Here is a 22,581-nt window from a genome sequence, read left to right as displayed (position 1 = left end):
CCTCCTGGCAGAGATTCAAAAGGTTCAAAAGCCACAAAAGAATTTTTTAGCATGAATTCAATGTGGTTCTATGACTTGGGTACAAAACCCTGAACTGCCATAGTCTTTTTTTTTTTTTTTTTATTTCAAACTGGTACTCTTGCTGTAGCTTGCTGGTTCCCTGCCAGAGGAGCTTTTCCATGGAAACCTATCCACGTATCTGGTTTCTTTCAAGCTCTCATTCTCTCAGTGCCGCTGTCAAACATTAAATCAAGCTCAAAAATTGATGCAATTTTTTTGACTGAGTTATGGCCAGATTGTGTCTATTTTTTGCATTGACTGTTTGTTCTACTATCTTATGACTCTGTAAGTTGCAGGGAGGTTTATTTATAAGGAATCCATGTGGGAAATACCGACCGTATGGCGCAACCATTTTTTTTTTTTTTTTTGGTGTGTAATTGCTTTCTGGTGCTTGTTGATATGTTGACAGATTGTGATTTGATCTGCAGTGATGTCCTCAGATTACACTGCCTACATAACGCGTACCGTTTGTGACTGGTGGGAGGTGGGGATGTCCTCCCAGTAAGAGGTTGGTCTGGTCCAAATTCTCAATGCTATTTAGCGGGTACCAGTCTGAAGTGCTTGCTCCATTTAGCCAGCCTGTCCCATTCCGTCCATTAGATGCAAAAATGCAACACTTTTGCCCTTGAAACTGGAGAAAGATGTAATAGAAATTAAACATTTATCGCCATGTTTAGTCGATAAAGTGGCGCAATGATATTCGAGCTGTGACGAATGGAGATGGTATTTTCCAATGAACAAAAAAAAACAGCAGTGCAATCCTTCAGGGTGTTGCCAGCTTTACTTTCTGGTGAGTGGGTGACGCGCAGCTATTACAACTAATGTCAACATGTCAGCGTTTTGACAAATGCTATGGTCACCAATGGAATCCCAGATGAACTGTAAGAAATTCTGTTCCTGTTCTTCCAAACAAAACTATGCTATGTTAGCTAATGTATATTTTGATTTCATTTAAATTTACAGCATTTATCAGACGCCCTTATCCGGAGCAACTTACAATCAGTAGTTACAGGGACAGTCCCCCCCTGGAGCAACTTAGGGTTAAGTGTCTTGCTCAGGGACACACTGGTAGTAAGTGGGATTTGAACCTGGGTCTTCTGGTTCATAGGTGAGCGTGTTACTCACTAGGCTACTACCACCCTATATATGCTGACTTGCAGTATACCAGTCAGTATGTACCAACACAGGTTATTTATGTCTGACATAAAACATTATCATTGACCTTGTTGTATCTTGGCGTGCATCATGTGACTTGGGCGGTGTCTGACCTGCAGACCTGTAGTCAACATATCTCCAGGCCTGCACTGTGGTTCCGCCACTCTCTGTTTTTGTCTTTCTACACACATATATGGACAGTGTCAGCTGAGTCCATAGGACAAAGATGACACTGCAGGAACTCATAAAAAAGGTTTTACAAGGACCTGCAATGCTTAGAAGGCGTTCGGAAGAGCGGGAAACAACTGCAGCCGACCATACTGTTCCGTACGCCGAGTACGGCCCTGTGATCTTTTTTGCGTGTCTTGTGTGCAACTTTGATCAAAGTGTCCTTGATCCTCACTGTCCCGGTCCCCACACAAACATGCCCACAAGATCACACAGCTCATATGAATGCTGATAAAGGACTTCAGTCTTGCCCCTTGATCCTTGATCTGAGAACTTCAGAACAGATACCAGAGCAGGTCTCTGTTTAAACCTGCCGAATGCACTTTAGGAACAACAAGTTCATTCATTATGTGACATTTATTGACATTTAAACGAGATGTGCGTTCACATTTTATGTACAGCACGACGGCCACCTGGGGACATTCTAGAATGCGCTCGTGTAAATATATTTTCACTGCATTTACAGATCTACAGTCAACTTCATACATGCTCCTCAGTTTCTTTCACTAACCAAGGACTCCAGTCCATGAAACCTGCCAACACTTGTAATTCTGCCCGTTGTGCTTGCCCTTCCCGCGGGGCGATGGCTGACATGCATGTAGAGCTGCCCTGACTGGAGACGCGGCGAGCGGCGCTTAATTACGCCCAAAAAGCTGTCAGGTCAGATACGTACAGCCGCAGAATTAATCACTACTTTTGTTCGGTCGACCACGTGCCATCGGGTTCCATGCCAGAGTGTAGGGGTTTGGTCTCCTTTAGAAGCAGTAAGCGCTGGGTTTCATACCGTGGAACTTTTCGCATAAGAACGCTGTGGGATTCACACAGGCGATGGAGTCTGACACCGTTACGTAACTTTCCAAGTCAAAGGAAACTGTGTGCTGTTTTAAGAAGGGCTCCAATTGTGAGGCTCCAATTGTGTCATCAAATGTTCCTGTGATGGAACCATTTCTGCCCTCTCTGCCAATAATAGTGCAGCAGTGTGGATCTTCTGGGCTGAGAGCGGTTGCTGCAGCCTCACTGAGCGGTACACGGAGCCCTGCCATGATTAGGAACGGCATTAATCCTGAAGCAACTGAACCAAACCGTATCCGAAGCAGTTATTTCCCGAAAAGAGGAGAACATATTTGTAGTGTAATGGCCATCATCAGTGACTTCTATACTTCTATATGTCAAATATATCTTCCATGGTTATAAAAAAAAAAAATGTGAAATGATTGTCACATGTGATACACAGTAGCACAGCACATGGTGCACACAGTGAAATTTGTCCTTTGCATTTAATCCATCACCCTGAGTGAGCAGTGGGCAGCCATGACAGGCACCCGGAGAGCAGTGTGTGGGGACGGTACTTTGCTCAGTGGCACCTCAGTGGCACCTTGGCAGATCGGGATTCAAACCGGCAACTTTCTAATTACGGGGCCGCTTCCTTAACCGCTAGGCCACCGCTTCCCCAAGAGTTTGAGATGTACATTGGATTTTTTTTTACATGTAACTTTGGTATTGTATGTTATGTTAAACAATTAGCTGCAACTTTATAGTACTATATACTTTTTTTTATTCCAGTCAAATCACTTCCCTTAGACCCTGTCAGTCATCTACAGGTTACATCCATTAATGATTGACGGCACTGCAACTCATATTTAAACACGTTTAGCCTTTTCCCAGTTAATTACCCTGCTTCTCACACGCTACCATTTAAATGTGCTTTTTGAAAAGTGTTTTTATAATAGTGAATGGAGCTTTTAAGGTGACAGACAAACACAGTGTCTTTCCACTGGAACTCGAGACAAATTGTTGCTGAAAATGTTCCTCTCTGCATGTATCAGATGTTCCATCATTAACAGACGTTTGCAACAGACAGTTGTTTGCAATTGGAAGCGAGGACATTTTTCTAAATGACCCTAAACTAAATGTTTTACTTCCATGTTTAAACTGTATGAGGACATGCAGGGTAAATACAGGGCTGAATGTGCCAGGACTTGTTTTTTTACCTCTTGGCACTTTCCGCAAGCAGTCGTAAATTCTCCTGCTACGTGCAAATTGGGCAAGAACATTTAACGAGTAGCTTCTAAATACACTTTTACTTTACATTACCAAAACCGTGGAATAGTCTTATTAAGATGCATTATATACTAGAATTCAATGTGTTTCTGAGTTTAGGCCTTGTAATCATTCCAGTACGCCACTGTCATGTCTTTACAGTATTGTAGTCTACATATTGTGGTAAACACGTTCAGTGTTCACATCTGAGTGAAAAAGAGAAGAACTTTATTCCACTCGACGCCTTTTCCTGTGTAGAAGTGACACCGGGGATTATTTTCCCGAACGTGTCAGCCGGGGCGGAAAGGGGCTGCGTTGCCAAGTCCGCTTCTTTCAGCGACTCTGTGCAGCTCCGGGTTTCGTCGAGTCGCGCACGAACACGGGCACAGGTCGAACGCCTCCTGCTCGGGTGAACCGCGAGGTCACACGGGGCTGCGCTTCGGCTCGCTCGGCGCATGCTCGCCGGAAGGCTTTGCGGCGGATCGCGCCGCTTCACCTGGCAACCCCGAGCCGGCAGGTAGGCAGGACCAGCCACAGGTGGGGAGAGGAAACTCCAGCGGGACCGCTGTCACAGTGATGACCGGGGGAAACACACGCCGAGCCGCTTCCACGGGATAGAGAGTTTTAAAAACCAAAAAAAACTAATTAAAATGAGCGTCTCGGAGGCGCTGTGGCCGACCCCGGTCCCGGCGAGGAAGCCGCTGGGCAAACTGGCCACCCGGCTGGAGGAGCTGAAGAGCCCGTGGCGACAGGTCTCCGCGCTGGAGCTGAGCCACAACGAAGCGGCCCGGCTGGCCACCGACGCCCTGCTGGAGTCCGGGGAGAAGGAGTACCGGCGGGTCCTGACCGAGGAGCGGGAGCTGAGCTTCCTGTCGCCGCTGGAGATTCGCTACATCACGGAACACGCCAACCGGAGCTGCCCCGACGAGGCCGCCCCCAACGGCGCCGAGCGCGACTTCGGGGACGGGGACGCGGCGTCGGAGCTCACCTCCGGGACCTACTTCCCCATGATGTCCGACGAGGAGCCGCCGGTGCTGGAGCTGGGCTGGCCGGAGCTCCCGCCGCGGTTCGGACCCTCGGAGACCCAGATATTCTTCCAGAGGGACAAGACCCAGAACGTGAAAGACCTCATTCGTTCCCTGATTAACAAGGCCAAGAAAGTAGGTGTACTGCGTGGAAGAAGCCGCGACCACATTCTGCAGCCTGTCGGGGTCTAGTGTTTAATAAACGAAGGCAAAAGTTGGTATTTACTGCCACGGTGGACTGTGTGCTTATTTACCGGGTTTTTGCATTGTGGCAATGTCCAAAATGTCCATTTCCAGGCATTGTTCCTAATATAGAAGCCGGTTTCCTCAGAGGTCTTACACCTTCCTGAGGGCTGAACTAGGTCTTCATCTAAACGAATCTTCTTTATTGTCTCCCGTGGTGAACTTGTTGGCTTTTTTACTGTTCTGCCTGAAGGAATTACGTGGCATCACGTGCGTGTCGCATTAAACAAATATTTGAAACCCCTTTTTTTTTTTTTTTTTTTTTAAAGGCAGTATTTAAGATTTGCATAAGAACTGTTGCTGAGCGGCGTGTGTTGCTGTGTGTGCAGGTCATCGCGTTGGTCATGGACATCTTCACGGACGTGGACCTCTTCTGTGACCTGATGGAGGCTTCCAACAAAAGGAAGGTCCCTGTGTACGTTCTGCTGGACGAGAAGAACCTCAGCGCTTTTCTGGACATGTGCAACGCACTGGACGTCCAAAACTCACACTTGTCCGTAAGTCGCACGACTCCTGCATCCATCATGGAAGAAAGTGGGAATTTCCGTCCGGTCTTTATTTGTGGAATAGTGTTCTGTGGAGGTCTCTTTTAGAAGAAGTCCAATAGGTAGGAAGGTCAAACGGAGGACGAGAAGAAAAGTCACTTTATCCGAATGAGAATTAGCAAATCAGCCGGGATAAATATTGCAGGGAAGCCCGGCGCTTACATGAAAACTCGAACCTGTCTCGATCTTGTCCCCGGCTGTTTTGACAGGACACAGTGGCCTTTTTTTTTTTTTCTTAAAATTATTTATGTGTACACATTTGACGTGAAATTTCTCCTGCTGTAACGTGTTCTGCTGTTGCTTTTTCAGAACATGCGCATCCGCAGCGTATGCGGCGACACGTATTGCACGAAAAGTGGAAAGAAGTTCACCGGACAGGTTCAAGAGAAATTCATGATTATTGACTGTGAAGAAGTAGTGGCTGGATCCTACAGGCAAGAAACCTATAAATGTTGAAATAATACTATAAACGTATTATTTTGTATAATTCAGGCGTAAACGAACATGTATTATATTTGATTGACATCTTTGGCAGCTGTTGAGTTTAGATTTGTCGAAAGAACTATTTCATTTGTCACATGCACCACTGCAGCACATTATTAGCAGGAAGAAAAGGGCGCCTGTGCTAGATTTCGAATTCACTGAATGAAATTACCTCCATTGCCGCTGCTGCTGACGCACCGCAGCTCGGCGTTATGTAAAGCACTTCCCCGCCATCCACCATTTTGCCGAGTTATTACTATGCATATTTTCGGAGCCATCTGGGTGTGGGCTGCAGTTCAGAATGCTCTTGTGAGTGCCGGGAATTTTCACAGCTTAGTGTTGAAAAGATGACGGTGATTCAGTGGCTCCTAGACGACGCGGCGGGGTCTGAGCGCTATTGTGCTCTGTTGCAGGCCGCCGCGGCGCTGCAGCGTGGTGGGCAGCGGTCAGGACTCCCTGGCAACTCGCTTCCCTTCAGAGTTAAGGGACAGTCACAATTTCTAAAAAATGTCAACACGACATAATCAAGTTAATGTAATGCATGAATTATTTGACACTGCAGAGTCTCGAGTCTCTTAGAAATATTAAACGTTGCGGCGCACCATCACGGTAAATATCTTTAACCTCCTCCACCTACGCCGCGTTCTGTCATCCAGCGAATGTTCACTCCTGTAAGGGGATGTGCACCGTTGGAAGAGCAAACCTGGCAGAGGAAAGAAAGACGCTTTACGCATCCTTGTAATTAGTCTCTTTGTGTGTTCATGGAATACGGGGCGGGGTTGGGGTGGCGTGGAATACGGGGCGGGGCTGGGGTGGCGTGGAATACGGGGCGGGGCTGGGGTGGCGTGGAATACGGGGCGGGGCTGGGGTGGCGTGGAATACGGGGGGCGGGTTGGGGTGGCGTGGAATACGGGGGGCGGGTTGGGGTGGCGTGGAATACGGGGGGCGGGTTGGGGTGGCGTGGAATACGGGGGGCGGGTTGGGGTGGCGTGGAATACGGGGGGCGGGTTGGGGTGGCATGGAATACGGGGGGTGGGTTGGGGTGGCGTGGAATACGGGGGGCGGGGCTGGGGTGTTCATGGAATACGGGGCGGGGCTGGGGCGGCGTGGAATACGGGGGGCGGGTTGGGGTGGCGTGGAATACGGGGCGGGGCTGGGGTGGCATGGAATACGGGGGGCGGGTTGGGGTGGCGTGGAATACGGGGGGCGGGTTGGGGTGGCGTGGAATACGGGGGGCGGGTTGGGGTGGCGTGGAATACGAGGGGCGGGTTGGGGTGGCGTGGAATACGAGGGGCGGGTTGGGGTGGCGTGGAATACGGGGGGCGGGTTGGGGTGGCGTGGAATACGGGTATTTTTTAATAAAAAAAACAACAAAAAAAAAGATTATTACAACTTAATAGTACTTTTTAATTAAAAAAAACAACAAAAAAATAAAGATTTATATATAAATTGAGGGAGAGAGAATAGCATTTCGGGGTATACGGGGGGCGGGCTGGGGTGTTCATAGGCCTGATTTGGCATCCCATTCATGGAAATTTGTTTTAAAGTTACCCATGTTGCCCCACAAGTTGTAGGTGCCGTCCAGGCGTGTGAACTGATGAGTTAACGACTGGTTTGGAACCTTATAAAACGGCCTCATGTCCCTCGACCAAAACCGGCTTGTGTTCCTTCGCTTGCTCCAGGGACGGGGAACTATGGGGCGGTACGAACATGATGGGCAAACAGACGTGACGGCCTGGTGACCACGTGTGCGTAGAACTAATCGTTAAACATGTGCTTGTTCATGCTTGTGTGGAATTCCGTGCTTGCTGGCGTGGCTGCATGTTACTTATATAAAGGAGCGCACAACGTGTTGTCACTAAAGGGACAAAGGCACTCGCCGCAGTTGGAGCTGCCATATTTGAATATGTCAGAGTTGCTTATTTCAGAAGGTCGGCTGTTAACCGGAGCGTTAGAAAGCTCCGCGTCGATAGCGCGCCTTCGTTATTATGCCGTCTTGGCGAAGCTGCCAATCTGAAGCGCATGCCGGGGATTTGCAAATTGTCTTCGGGTGTCGCTGCATTACCCGAGTTTGGTAGATGACTGAAGCCGTGATGTTTATGATCGTTAATATTAAACCGTCCCACACTTCCTGTGAGTGATGACTGCACTTATCAGCAGGGCCAATTTTCCTTTTTTCAACTGATGAAGGGACCTGTGTTCATTTTCCATGTTTTTTAACAGGCTTCTTTCCAAGAAACGGAATAGACGTCTTCATGGGTCATTGATTATTTTTGACTTGGCACTGTAGTGCATTTCTTTAATGCAATATTTCCGTATGTAGTGTGTGGTGTGACTCATGTTGTCTTCTCACTTCCCAGTTTCACCTGGCTCTCTGCGCAAGTCCACACCAACATGCTCCTGCACTTCTCTGGCAGGATAACAGAGAGTTTTGACCGGGAGTTTCGCTGTCTCTATGCCGACTCGCAAATTATTGACCATTTTTACAACCCTGACGACGAGCACCTCCCCTACGTCCCGTACCCTCCTGTCTTCGGCTCGGTGAACAACATCGGCCAAGACTTCTTGAAAGATAGGGGACCTCCTGCTGGGCTGGACTTCATGCAGGACAGGGGAAATCGGGACAGGTTCTCCTCGGAGAACTCCAGCAGCCAGTCCAGTAGCAGCATATCCAGCATTAAGGCGGCGCCAGGGATGTCCTCTCCAACTCAAAAGTTCCCTCAAGACAAGCCGGAGGCCACCAAACCCCTAAAAGGTGCAGGCATTGGCTCCACGTCTCCAGTTCAGAGTGGCCATGGGATTCGAGGCTCTCCGAATGGTTCCAACCTCTCCCCCATGCAAGACCACACACCTGGGGTGGAGTGGGCAAGAGCAGGAACACCAGAGTTCCTCCGGGCCAACCTGGGTGGACCCACCTCGAAACTCCAGGCCATGGCTTTGTACGACCACAAAAGTGCCTACAACAAGTCCCCGCCACCACAGCCTATGGAAAACAAATTTGGCTCGAAACAACGTAGTCCCACCAACCCCTTTTTCAATAAATTCACCGATTTTTTTAGCACCACAAAACAGGAGAAAGACCCTTTTGGTTTCAAGAGACCTCCTGGTCAGAACACAGCCTTCGGGGGTCCAGATCTTTCCCAGAATGAGCCGGAAAGCACGCAAGTCCTGCCTGTGCCGACACCCTTGCCAAAAGAGGCTCATGGCAACAGCCACTGGTTGAACCGTAGGGATGAGAAGCGGATGACTCTGGGCCACAGTAAACTGGACCTGGTCAACCAGTACAACAAACTGAAGTCCAAGCAGGTTTACAGCAGGTTTGAGCTGAAGAATAACAACTGAACGTCCTGCAACGTTTTTTTTAACTCCCCTCAGCCCTCCGGCAAATTATTCCATTTGTTGGTTTAAACCTGTTGTGAAAAGTGTGAAAGGATGTCTGCTATATTCATTTTTTTTTCATTGTTCACCCACTGGATAAAGAGAATATGACCAGGGTGTCATGGCTGCCTGGGGTTATGTAGAAATTTCAAAAGGGTTTTTTGAAAGTCATACAAATGTAATCTAGTGAGTGGATATATTACTTAAAAATGTGGTGTTGTTTTTTTTTATGAGATATGTTTTGTACCGCTATGTACTGTATGTTATTTCAGTATACAGTTTCTTTCTCATTTTTGTTTTTGTATTTGTATCTATGCAGAACAACAGGTACTGATGCAACTGGCATTATCGGAGTGGTTTATCTGAACAATCTTTATCAGTATTTTTGTTAAAAGTCTTCCTAAGACCCAGTGACTTTTTTTTTTTTTTTTTTCTTCCTCAGTTTTACTGTCACAATTGTTGCACAGGATGTGATACGAGGCTTTGTTTGTATGCTATGAAGTACTAATATTAGCTTTAAGGGTGACTACAGACTAGAGATAGCGGTGAAATAACGATCGTCCTGAGGGAATTTTCTAGGTGTGTGTGTATGTGAGAGAGAGAGAGAGAGGTATAGAGGTCCACCACTGGTAATCTAGTTTGACACACACCTGCATCCAGGCGAAGCTCAGCAGACGGCAGAACATTTCTCAGGCTGTGGGTGCGAGGCTGAGCCTCAGCCTGGTGGATTTCGCCGGGCTTTTGGTGCATTCTAACTCCAGAAGACCTTTATGGTTAATTATGCATTACATTGAATTTTTTTTTAGAATGCTGACCCAAGAACCACGTTTCTAGTCTCTAGGGACCCGTATTGGCAGGATTGGTTCCACAACATAGTCTTCCGGGTTTCACGGGTACTACCTGTGCACATACTGTGACTTACATTGATGCTATGTTGTTGTTTTTTTTTACATCGGGGTGGAGATGTAATCATACTGTACATATTCTTGTCAAAAATGCAGTCAAATGTTTTGGCAGCTAAATGCCATTTCCCGAGCAATGGCCGATGCCAAAAGCATATTTGAATAACTTCCTTTTATTTTTAATGTGAATTTTTTTCCAGTTGCGCAATTAAATTATGAAACCAGTAACACTGTTGCTTTTTGTAATCCTTATCGTAAGATGTATTTACTTTGGAAATCAAATGAGTTGTACGTATCTGACCCATGTTTGCTAGACTGTCCCACAGGCACATGGTCTTTTTGGGGGAAAGCCATTGTGAGTCACATTTATATCCGGTTTGTGCCACCAGTGTTACGTATTTCGCTGGAACGCATCGTGTATAAAGCGCAGGGATATTCATATTTTCTTCAGTAACCTGTTACAAGGGCTATACGAGAGCAAAAATGCATTAGAATATGAATCAACTCGAAACATCTGAGGTGGCGGATAAAACACTTGACAGCCGCCACAAGAGGAACTTGTGATCTGAGTATGTGTGACAGTGAGTAAAATCACCCCCGAAAGAACAAAACCACAAATCACCAGATGTCCCCGTGAAGTTCTACCAGTTTCGCTCAGGCGCCACAGTCTGCACGGCGCGAGACCGGAGCGGCTGGGTGGGCTGACGTGCGCGTTCTGGGCCCTCTGTTGTTCTGGAGGTTCTGTCTGGAGGACAGCCACCCATTTTATTGTCAGACGTTTCTGGCTTCTGATTGGCCGATAGCGGTAACACGGGGTGATTACTGCGGTCACAGTGTGTAAAGGTGCAGTTGCATGCTGGGCTTTTCCCCAGAGAACCGTATTGTTTTTCTGCCCATTGACGTGGACTGAACGGGTGTATGTGACTCACGCCAGGCTGGGATTGGTCCTCTCTCTCTTTTTACCTCCCGCTTACCCTCTCTCTCCCCTTTATGGAGACCTTTTTTAAATGCAAGACAAGATTACAAAGTGTTGACTGGTTAAAAATCTGCTCTTTTGTAACATATCAACACCGTAATATATATTTTTCATCGTCTCATTTCCATTTAATTTTATTAGCTGTAAAGAAATCCCAGAAACAACAAAGTTTATCGCAGTTTTTTTTTTTTTTTTTTTTTTTTTTTACTGTAAATGACATCAATATAGCACACTGTTCCAAATGTCAGAAAGTCATCAGCACACTTCCACCCCAAGAGGCATGAACATGGCGCAGTGTCAGGGGTTTGGGAGAGTGGGATGTGCATTGGCAGGATTCACGTTCCGTGGACTGGACCCCCTCTCCTGTCCGCCTTTGTGCCGCTGCTCGCAGGATTCGGTTACGCGGTGAAAAGGCCTGTTTAGATATGGCCTAATTACAGGGTCTAGATTTTCTGAAATTGTATTTCGGCGCTGTGCTTAGACAGAAGGGAGCTTCAGCCAGGGTGCTGATGAAGCAATTTACTGGGAGCCCTTGGGCTAATAGCTTTTTTGGGGCTATTTGCCGTATAACGTTACGGCGTCTTACACCGAAGGGGGACGAAATATCTGGGCCACGGGTGGATTCAAATTAGGTTTGTTCAGTTCTGTAGACAGTAACTTGGCATACAGCTAATGGGCATTAGAGGCTGATTTGGGATTCAGAAAGCTTTGACCTGCTTAGCCATTTGGGGGACAGAGAGGGAGGTAACCCAATAGGAGCTGGTCCTGTTTCAGAGCAGCCTGCTATCGTTGACCGCCGAGCAAAGCCGACCCCTGGGCCGGTGATCTCCCAGATCCTGGCCTTGAGCTGTTGTTCTCAACGAAACCATCGCATGTTCCGCTCGCCTGTGACACTAAATCCCACCTTCAGTCAGATTAAGTCCGGTTTCACAGTCTTAGTCCTAAAGACGTCTACAAACGTAGACAGCCTCGTGCGAAACTGCTGGGGGGATGAAGCAACGCTGCTGATGCTGAAAGATGAATTTGGCTTGTTTGTGTGTGTGTGTGTGTGTGTGTGTGTGAGAGTGTGTGTTTCTTCAGACCATCCCTAACCTTTCATGCACTTAATCCAGAGCGTTGCTGGCTGATGTGTCACCATGTGTGTTTATTTTTGCAAGTAAAAGTAGCAATAAAGCAAATAAGAGATTCAAACATGAATTTTTAGACTTTATGAACAACAAAAATAATTATTATATATTGGATGAGTACATAAGTAGAATGTAAGTAATTTCAACTACTTAAGCAGAAATGACATCAGTCATATTGATTGCATTGTCAGATAAACAAATATGAATCACCTGATTATTTTGGGTGCTTCCTCGTCACTGTCACGCAGCACTGAGTCACAGGCCGACGTTGCAGCTTCTGCTCCAGGTCCCTTCGTCTGTGTTTAATTGTTGGAATGTGTGCGTCGCTGTGATATTTTATCATTTTGAAATAGTGGAAGCTTGAGAGGATTTAAAATTCCGATTTTTTTTACGTGCAGCCAGCCAACCACGTATCCAGGGCCTTTGCAGGAAATATGTTACCCAACCTGTTTCTCACCAGGTATCATTTTTCAAAGCATTTGAAAATACTTGGCCATTAAAATGTCAGCCAGCACAGTTAGGGAAACTGACAGCGTATGACTGTAAATGTGTTTTTTTTTTTTTTTTTTTCTCCTCTGTAAAAAAAACTTCCAGGAGGTTTTAGACCATATACATATTTTATCATTTATAATAACATGATGCACAAATAAATAGAAATACTTGAAATACTTTTTGTTGAAATGTAATAAGCAATAACAACCTCTACATGATGTAGAAGTGATATTATGATCTAAAATAAGGAAGAAGGTCAAATAAGGAAGGTTAATTCTGTTCAGCATGCCAGTATGAAGGCTCCTCAATCAGTAAAATAGAAGATATAGGATCAAATATAAACCCCCCACAGGCTCATGTCTTTGTAATTAATTAAATGTTATGTAATAACACATACAGTATTAACTATATTTTTGTCTTGTTATGCATCTTTACATTTTTTTAGCAAAGGTCTGTGTACAAAACAATGTTACAGTATGTTAATTTTTTTAGGTGTATATTTATGTTACGCTTAAGCATTAGTGACTATACAGTAGAAGACAATGTTTGCCATCTTTATGGGTCTAAGGGAACGTCAAGAGACATGTGAGATGGCGCGGTTATGAAACTGGCCTGAAGATAAGGCTGTGAAAGAGCTTGGGACACGCCACAGGCAAATTTTGACTTCACCCTGAATGTGGAATGTTGCGTGCAGCAAGGGGAAGTGCAGCATATGTTGTAGCTTGCATAGAACCCAGGCTCGGTGTCTTCATAGAAAATGTTTTTTTATTTGCAGAAACAGTCCTCAGTGCGAGCGAGACTTGTCATGGACTGTGCAGTTGCTGTGCTGTCAGGTGTTTGTTGTAATAATTGGTGCATTGGGGCCTGTGTACTGTAGTTGCTAAGGAGATTGGAGAACATAACATTTCTTTTTACGACAATAGCGACATCCAGCGGTATAAGGTGGTAGCACAGCTTTTCGTTTTGTTTTTAAACGAAGTATTACTCAATAATCGGTGGTGGAAAACCAGATACTATTATATCACATTAGTGCATTTTCTTAGCACATAAAAAAACAGAAGAATCGATTACAAAAACATAACTACATAAGCCTTAACAGAAAAGATTGCTCTTATTTATATTGTTATTTGTCATTTATAATTATGTACATACCTTTTGGATTTTTGAAGGCAAAAAAATCCAAAGGGTAGAAGCACGAGGTGGGGGAAATATACAATTTTTTATCCTCAAAGTCCCCTCCGGGACTGTTTTTTTCCATGTGCAGATTTGAATTATTAAGAATTCTTCGATTTTGCATACCGTGTGTTTTAACAGTTTGCTTAACTGGTTAGATTCTGGTCATCATATGTTACTGTAGTACGGGTAAAATTGAATAAATGAACACTGAGAAAAAACACCCTGCTCTGACCTGCGTATACAACATGAAATGTGTGAAATTATTCAGCTTGCTAGCATCTTACATATTGTTTTTCAGTTTTATAATTATCAAGCTGAGTGGGTTTCTGTATTAAGGGTCCAATTATAATTCTCTTGCTTGAGAAAGTCAATGAAACTTCTGCGATAGCAATGGAACTGTATGGTGTGCTAAACATGAGCAATCCTATATCTGATTTATACTCATAATAATGATATATAAGGCAAAAACAAGAATAGGAAGAGGTCCGTATTCATAGAAGTCTTGACTTGAGCAGGTCTGCCTCTTCAACCCACAACCCTCAAAACACTTTTAGTTGCAATGATGGTAATTAATCCCTTTGGGAGTAATTCATAAAGACAGGTGTCTAAACATGGCAGAAATCTGACCAATGAAAAGAATGTTATTAAAAATGTCACATATATGAATGTCATTGTAAATGAGATCCCATGCACTGGCACAATTTCAAATTTTCCACACAAAACAATTAGCTGGGCGGGCTGAGGTTATAATGATTTTTATTTTTAAAAAATCATTACACACAGTCAGTTATAATGAACCACTTTTGAGTGGACTGGCTTACCCCCAGTGTCAAGTTCTCACGGTGTGGGGTTGTCCTCTAGTGGTCATAATCTGCACTGCATTCAAATGTAAGACACATTTGTAATGAGCACCTGTTCACAAGCTAAACTTAAATCTGCTTCATGCTTTAGAAAAGAGAAGCGATGTAATCCAAGTTATAACATCTAATAATATATATGATTTTTTTATTCAAACAAGTGCTTAGACAGATTGTGTATCTTTGAGTTGCAGGGTTGTGCACTCATTAATGGTGGATTCCCAGGTGACACAAATCCATCATGGATTATTTGGGGAAAATGTTGGCAGAATCCAGGGTGGCTCTAGCAGCGAATCTGCATTTTATTCTTTCTGTCCTTTCCAGTAGACAGGAGAGACAGCTTCGATATCAAACTTCTTTTTTGATAAACAAGCTTGCTTCAGTTCTCTGGTTGTCGCTGCAGACATGTTTGACAAATCCATAATTAAAACCTTATTTCATACTAGGAAGCCGTGATCTGACTTTTCTCTGAATGTGCATATTGCTATTTGATGCACTGCTCAGGCTTAACAAAAGAATTTCGTACAGAAACTAAAGAGAAGCTTTGATTGGTCTAATTTGGGTATCTTGGTGGCAAGGCGGTGTTGTCACTGCAGTCTGTGTCTCTTCTTTAACCGGTGATCCAGCAGGGTCTGCTAGCCCGGCCTGAACATCATGGAGATGCAACGACTGCTTAATTTGGATTCCTTTAGTCAGCGATTTACATAATGATTTCGATTTCATCCTTGCAAATTTGTAGGAGCGTTTAGTGCTGTGTGTAAGTAGGTCATTGGCACAGGCGCTTTTTTTTTTTTATTTCTTCATTTTTAATATTTCTCAGGGTCTGGCATATTTGGCAGCCTCTCCGCCACCAAGCCGAACAGCGCAGCAGCAGTGTTTAGGCGTCGCTTATGAGTAATGGCACAGATAGAGGCTCCAGACATGTTCCCATTTGTCCGAGTTCTGTTCATGATGCCCAACAACAGGTTTGTTCCAGTTTTTTTTCTTTTGGCCATCGTACAACCTGTATCTTTACTGTTGGCCACGCACCATCGTATCTGTTACATAAAACCAAAACTGTAAAAATATGCCTCCGAGCTGAACGCTTTTCTTGCCGTGCATGAAGAAAGAGAATTTTTTAACCCGTCGTATGTGAGCCAGTGGCGCGTGCTGTTAGCCTTGCTCCTGGCATTTCCCAGCATGCAACTCAAGCTGCCCGGTGACCTTTCAGGGCAGGAGGTGCAGTCGGAACAGGAAATCAGCTAGACGTGTCTCCTTCGATTAGTAACGTGGGGCTCCAGGAAATCACCTTATTGTCTCTCCGCGAGACGAGGTGAGTCACCCCGCCGCTGGGCGCTGATGTTTATTAGAGCAGAGCGCAGGCCGTCCCTCCTCCTCCTCCGCCGCCGCCGCCGACGGTGTCCAGCACTTCCCCTTCAGATCGCAGCCATCTGTCTACAAGGTCTGCATTTCATCTCCATGCCTTTGATTATTCAGAAACATATGCCAGAAATTTCCATAGGCTTCCCCCCCGGGGGCTGAGTGGCCTCTATCTCACACACTCAAGCCATTCATGCCCTTCCTGCATGCGGCGTCTATGGCGTGGCGGTGATCGGTGTGATGGCCCTGCGGGGTGAGGAGGGTGGACAATCACACATAGTGACAGCCTCATCTCCGTCCTAGGGGAGGTTTGTCCTCTACGTATACGAGGTGAATGAGAGGGTATGTGTTTTTCCCCTGAGGTAGGTTGTCTAACGCCACCCTAACCCGTCTTCCTGTATTAAGACGCTGTAAAGAAGTAAGAAAAAAAAGGTTGTTCTGTATTTATCATGCTATATAATTAAAGCTTTGCCATTTAACGATTATGAAACTCATAAATATAATTAGTTAATGAAAAAAAAAAGACCGCAGAGTGAAGGCAAAGGGGCCAACAAACACCTCTGGGAACTCCTTCAAGACTGTTGGAAAACCATCTCAGGTGACGACCTCTTGAAGCTCATCGAGAGAATGCCAAGAGGGTGGCTATTTTGAAGAAACTAGAATATAAAACATGTTTTCAGTCATTTCACCTTTTGTGTGTGTGTGTGTGTGTGTGTGTGTGGGTGGATTAAGGTATTGTATTAATTAATGTACTTATTTAATGAAAGAAACAGATGCCAATTCCCGTGTGCTTGGGGTGAAATGTACTAAAGGGAGGAGTTTCTGTCTTCTATATGTAATGGCAGAACCACTGATGCTAATGGCATGTGACTTTTTTTATAGCAATAAAGTGTTAGGGGCGGGGTTACAAGTGATTGCTCCAGTGATGATCCAAGCCGATCCTCAAATCGAGGTGACATTTGTGGTTTTATCACCGGTGCCACAGGCCAATGGACACTTCACCAGCTAGTGAAGATATTTTGAGCCGAGCAAAGCAGCAATAACTCTCCGCATGATTTCGTTCTTTATTTGCTTTGTCTGGCCTTTTGATTTTATTACATGGTGGTTTCCACAGACCTGCGCCTCAGTGTTGTCCACGTGGCTCCAAATGCCAGCTATGACATCAGCCAGCGCAAGTAACCTTTTGATTCCCGTTGGCTTTCACCCGAAACCCAGAGACAAAATTCAGCATCACTTGGCCAGAAAAGAAGCTGAAAATCAAATAAAATGAAAACCCAGCAGCGAGTCTCTGACGGCGAGAGTCCTTGAGATCTGCTCAGCCTATGTAGCTCCCTTTTTTTTCTGTGCTTCCTTTCTTGAGAAACGTATAAATCATCACAAATCTCTTTTCATGAGTTCCACAGTCAGCCACGGAAAAAAATCAATACCTTTTCATGGGAGAGAGAGAGAGAGAGGGAAACAAAATATGACCAGCACCCAGCACAGTGGGTAGTGATAGTACGAGGACCTGCTGAGTGTAATCTGAGGCTACTCTTCTCATTCGGGGGTGTGGGCAGAGGAGGCCATCTGAAATACACAGAAGTGGAAGAAGTGGGCCATGACCTACAATGGGGGCAGATGAAGAGGAGCGGGGAGTAAAAGAACGAGCGAATGAGAAGGGAGGCGAGGGCGGCTGTTTATCTTTACCCCGCATGCAGTTTTCGGAGGGCGCGGGCACGCTGTGACACACGGTATATGAGGGACTGGACTGGGCTGGGGAGCAAACTATGCCTACACAGAAAGGGTGTGAAAAGACTGTAAAGAAGAAAAAGAAGTAGAGTGAGAGGACTTGTAGGGAGGAGGTGTATTTAGTGCATATTAATAATAGTACAGCTCGTGGGAATATATATTTTGGGTTTCTGAAGCAGAAACGTTCCCTGTCATATTGATCGCCTCGTTTACAGTACACGACAGTACATCACTGATGGCATAATTATGTAAATAAAGTTTATTCAACAGCACTTGGACCGATTTGTGGGTTGGACGTTCGGGGGCGCACTTGCGGACATTTGCAGGACCTGGAGGAGACTGAGGAAACTTTGGGGATTTGGACCGTCGGGGCCAAACGCGCCAGACGGAGGCGGGGAGAGAGATTGCGCTGTGGCGCGGTGCAGGGTAGAGGGCGGCCATGCACATGGCAACTAAGAGGTGGCATGTTGGCATTGAGAGACAGCAGGCTGTATAATTGTCAGAGTTCGGGGGTCATACACACTGGCGGCTGGCGTGTCAGAGACGCAGGGGGCGGAGTACTCAGGGGCGGAGTGAGATTTCGGCAACATTCGGTCGGGTCTATCTGATCAGTTCAGGGATAGCCACAAGAATCATCGGTTACATGCAAAGGTTAAAATAAGATAAGGTTATCGCATTCTCCACTAAGGGAAAACCAACAATGAGCGGGCAGCCTTTTATACAGGATGCTGAATTTGAACTTGACCCCGTCTCCTTCTCATGATTAAATAATGCTTAAAAGCAGCATGTATGGTTTTAAATTGATTAAATGATGAGCTGATTACTTAATTCCTAGTTACTGATCAGTAGATCCGTTACCAGTAACCAGTTGTCACTAAAACTGTTATTAGTTGATAAGTTTCTAAAACTTTTAGACATTTACACATTCAAGCAATGCACCCATACACAATAAATTAGATTAGATGAGAGCATAATAGTTTTACCTATTTGTTCTTTGTCACAGAAGAATCACAGAAGATTTAACGTTTGTAACCGCATTGGCATCCACACATAGAAAAAATGTGTTCTTGAGATTGATACAGTGAGTAACATTAATACCAATGTTGTGTTGTTCCTTCCTCACAACATTTAGCAAAATAAGAATAGTAGTGATAATCAATGTTGGGGAGTTAAATGTAACAACGTAACGGAATTTCATTCCAACATTTTCTTTAATTGTAATCCTTTACAGTTACAGCAGGAATAAGTGTAATTTAGTCACAGTTATGCAAAACCTTGCCAATATGTTTAATAATAATGGTGTAGTGGTGTAACCAGTAGTCAATAAAACTGTATAACATTAGAAACAAAGCACTGAAGTGGCTCTGAAACCAAGATGGAGGAGAGGTTGATTACAGCCATGATTATAAGTAGCTATTTCATTTCACCGTATCATCTGACTGGGAGGAGGGTGGTTTGCTGGAGAAAGATGTCGGATGCTACCGGCCTGCCAGGTGTGTTTTCACAGTGAATGTTGCTTTCTGTTGGTAGTGTTGGTAGATACACATGATGGGGGCAGTGGTGGCCTAGCGGTTAAGGAAGCGGCCCTGTAATCAGAAGGTTGCCGGTTCGATTCCCGATCCGCCAAGGTGCCACTGAGGTGCCACTGAGCAAAGCACCGTCCCCACACACTGCTCCCCGGGCGCCTGTCATGGCTGCCCACTGCTCACTCAGGGTGATGGGTTAAATGCAGAGGACAAATTTCACTGTGTGCATCGTGTGCTGTGCTGCTGTGTATCGCATGTGATACACCGATTGACCAATTATGATGGTGTTCAATGTTATGTCTTTTGGGGCGTAGAGTGGTTTGGGGTGCTCTGTGTTTGTGTGCTCTGTGTTTGTTGGGAATATGGTTCCGCCCAACATTTCCCTCGTCAACTGCCAGCCAATCAATGGACAGGACGGGAGTACTTAAGGACCATTCCAACCATCAGTCGGGGCTCATCGTTGTGGAGCCGGAGGAGGAGGCAGTGGCGGCGAGAGGAGGGTGTTGTAGAGTTGGATAGAAGCCTTTGTTTTGTGTTAGAGTGATTAGTGTGGTTAGTTGTGGCTTTGTTGTGTATCTGTATAGTCTCTCATTTCATGGTGTGTTGTCCTCCTGTGGATTGTTGTGTTGTTGTGTATATAGCACTTTAGGTTTGGTTGGTTGTTCTCCGCTCACTGTAAATAAAAGCACAATATTTCACTTGGCCTTGTATCTGTGTCTTCCCACCGCACACATTCCCCTCGTTTGTTGTCATGTTTCCCAACCCCTAGACGGGGACATGACAACATTCATAAATTAAAAGAATTTTGGTAGTAGTCAGTGCTTGATATTTACATTTACAGCATTTACCAGACGCCCTTATACAGAGCGAATTACAATCAGTAGTTACAGGGACAGTCCCCCCCCCTGGAGCAACTCAGGGTTAAGTGTCTTGCTCAGGGCCACGATGGTAGTAAGTGGGGTTTAAACCTGGGTCTTCTGGTTCACAGGCGAGTGTGTTACCCACTAGGCTACTACCACCTCTTACTGTAAATAAAAGCACAATATTTCATAGAATTCATATATGATATAAGGTAAACACTGCTGGGTTACATAATAAAAAGAGATCAAATGTTCCGTTTATGCATTAAGAGAAATTGTTACTACTATTATATTTTAAATAGGGTAATTGTAATTCTAATGAAGTTATCTTTCCAACACTGGTAATAGCAGATAGCATATGGTAATAACAGAATTGCATTTTAATATATGTTTCGTGCTGTAGTTTAGAGTTTTCACATTTCATTATTGTCAAATCCAGTTTTCCCTGTTCTATTAATGTAATCTTGCAGAATTGTAACTGTAGCTGTTAATAATGAATAGGTCGATATTGTCAATATTATGAAGGCCATCTGTTGTTGGATTGATGCCTGTATCTGTATTCATATCAGGGGTACGAGATGAATTTTGTGCGTTCGGCGTCAGATCTGTGTCTCCGGTCTGCGCTCACCTGACTGCCGGCGTGACCCAGATCTGACACCTGTACTCAGAGACAGCGCATCCAATTTCTCCTCCAGCCTTGGCAGCTTTTCACGTAGCTCCTAATGGCCCCTGTTCCTCTGTCAGCCTTCAGACAGCAGCCCGTATGGTGACGGCGGAGTGTGTTCTGCTCGGTTCTCTGTGGTTCCAGATGGAAGGGGTGTGATATTCAAATCCCCCCCCGCTGCTCGCCTTGGAAGCTCTGGGCTACATGCTGCCATCCTCGCAGCGTGGAATGGAGCTGGCTGCCTCCAGGAGAGGGAGAGGCACTGCAGATTGTGACCCAGATAGAGAGCCACCTCCTGGGCACTGGACCCAACACTCGTCTCCCTGTCTCCCTGACTTCCTGTTCTCAGCAAAGTCCAGCCTGTCGGTGCTGTGACACTCATAGGCAAAAAATGTAAAAGCTAATAGTAGAGGTACTGTCACACTCTGTTTTCAGTTCAGTAGTTAACACGTTGCATAACACTAATTTCTAATATTGTACATGTTACACAATGAATTAGATTGAACATTTTCTGCCTTATTTTTAAACTGGCAACACTACACATGAGCGTGGGCTTGTTCACTCGTGTAAGGCACATCAATAAAAAATAAATGTAAGAAGTAAGAAACACGATCTTTAGTGATGTCTGTGCATGCCATGAATTGACGGGCGCAGGCTGAAGCCACCCAGAAGTGGCGTGAGTGAGAATTACTCAATAAGTAAAGATCATGCAATACCAAGCGTGTATTGTTCCTGCTTTTCTTTATGATAAAGCACCAGTTTAAAATATAGTGCCCTGTACGGGCTTCTCGTTTCTCAACATATGAAATGCTAAGGCCTAGCCATCTCTTCTAAGGGCACTTGTGTCCTTCTGTGCAGATATATGTGAATGGTGCAATCTCTATAACCACAAGTGCTCCCGCTGGAGTCCCAACTCCCCACTACGTGCGAAGCGAGAGTCTCCAAAACAGACGTAGTTTCTAACGTGAGTTACCCGGTCCTCCTTCTCTGTCTTACTTTCTCTGTCCAAATACCAATTTTCCAATAACAAATGTAACCAGTACACAACGCATGCAACTCATCTTATTATGTATGTGATGATTTTGATGGATCCAGGTTCAGTCATTCATTAGTCAAGCTGCCTAAACCAGGAAATCGGACAATATATTCAATATATTCCACAATTTGCTGAATCACATCTTAAAGTTTTTTTTTTTTTTTTACCTGAAAGTCGTTCCAGGTGAAACGTAAACACCAGACTGCCTTTAACTGAGACGAAATGGAGCAATGCGTGAAAAAAAGGAGCGCTGGCAGTGACAAAAATAGTCACAGTTCCCTCTTTTAGGTGAATGAGTTCATATGCACACGCAGAGACAGAGAGAGATAGAGAGAGAGACCTGTGAATTAACCTCCTCGGTGATGAATAGAGCGACCGTCCTAATCCATCCCTCTGAGTAACACCTGCGCTGCTCCGCACTCATAAATAAAACTCCAGTAATAACTGCACATGTGCCTTTATGCTCTCAATTTAGCTGGTGATTTATATTCTCGCTCCGCTGCTGTCTTCCCATACAAAGGAATTGTGTTTAAAATAGTTTGATGAAGCTTCTGTGCAGTTTGGTAAGTATTTTAATGTGCTAATAAAAAAAGAGCATCGTTTCACATATGACAATTGCTTTATGGCTGTATGGCATCTATAGCTGAAGTAAACAGAACTCGGAACTACTCTTAATTACATTTACATTTACAGCATTTATCAGACGCCCTTATCCAGAACG

At 45.0% G+C, this 22,581-nt stretch overlaps 1 protein-coding gene and 1 long non-coding RNA gene across 2 annotated transcripts; one reads left to right on the top strand and one right to left on the bottom strand.

Moving 5' to 3' along the window:
• Window positions 1-3,840: 3,840 nt before the first annotated feature.
• On the top strand, window positions 3,841-10,287 carry fam83c (family with sequence similarity 83 member C). Its single transcript, XM_028999558.1, has 4 exons — window positions 3,841-4,643; window positions 5,081-5,248; window positions 5,606-5,730; window positions 8,140-10,287. Exons 1-4 carry the CDS (start codon window positions 4,134-4,136, stop codon window positions 9,119-9,121), a joined length of 1,785 nt encoding a protein of 594 aa, XP_028855391.1. The 5' UTR covers window positions 3,841-4,133; the 3' UTR covers window positions 9,122-10,287.
• On the bottom strand, window positions 5,549-10,787 carry LOC114801374 (uncharacterized). The gene is made up of 3 exons (XR_003751495.1): window positions 10,682-10,787; window positions 6,382-6,482; window positions 5,549-6,279 (listed from the first exon to the last, which is right to left on the bottom strand). It is a non-coding gene; the product is annotated as an uncharacterized LOC114801374 (long non-coding RNA).
• Between the last annotated feature and the right edge of the window lie 11,794 nt (window positions 10,788-22,581).

This window comes from Denticeps clupeoides, chromosome 12, assembly GCF_900700375.1.
Source record: "Denticeps clupeoides chromosome 12, fDenClu1.1, whole genome shotgun sequence".
Lineage (NCBI taxonomy): Eukaryota > Metazoa > Chordata > Actinopteri > Clupeiformes > Denticipitidae > Denticeps > Denticeps clupeoides.
This window is presented reverse-complemented; position numbering and strand designations above follow the sequence as displayed.

Excerpts from the sequence above, each read along its gene's own strand:
- fam83c (XM_028999558.1), top strand. The coding sequence starts at position 4,134 with ATGAGCGTCTCGGAGGCGCTGTGGCCGACCCCGGTCCCGGCGAGGAAG. Across the intron at positions 4,644-5,080 it reads TGATTAACAAGGCCAAGAAA|GTCATCGCGTTGGTCATGGA; the intron begins GTAGGTGTACTG and ends CTGTGTGTGCAG. Across the intron at positions 5,249-5,605 it reads TCCAAAACTCACACTTGTCC|AACATGCGCATCCGCAGCGT; the intron begins GTAAGTCGCACG and ends TTGCTTTTTCAG.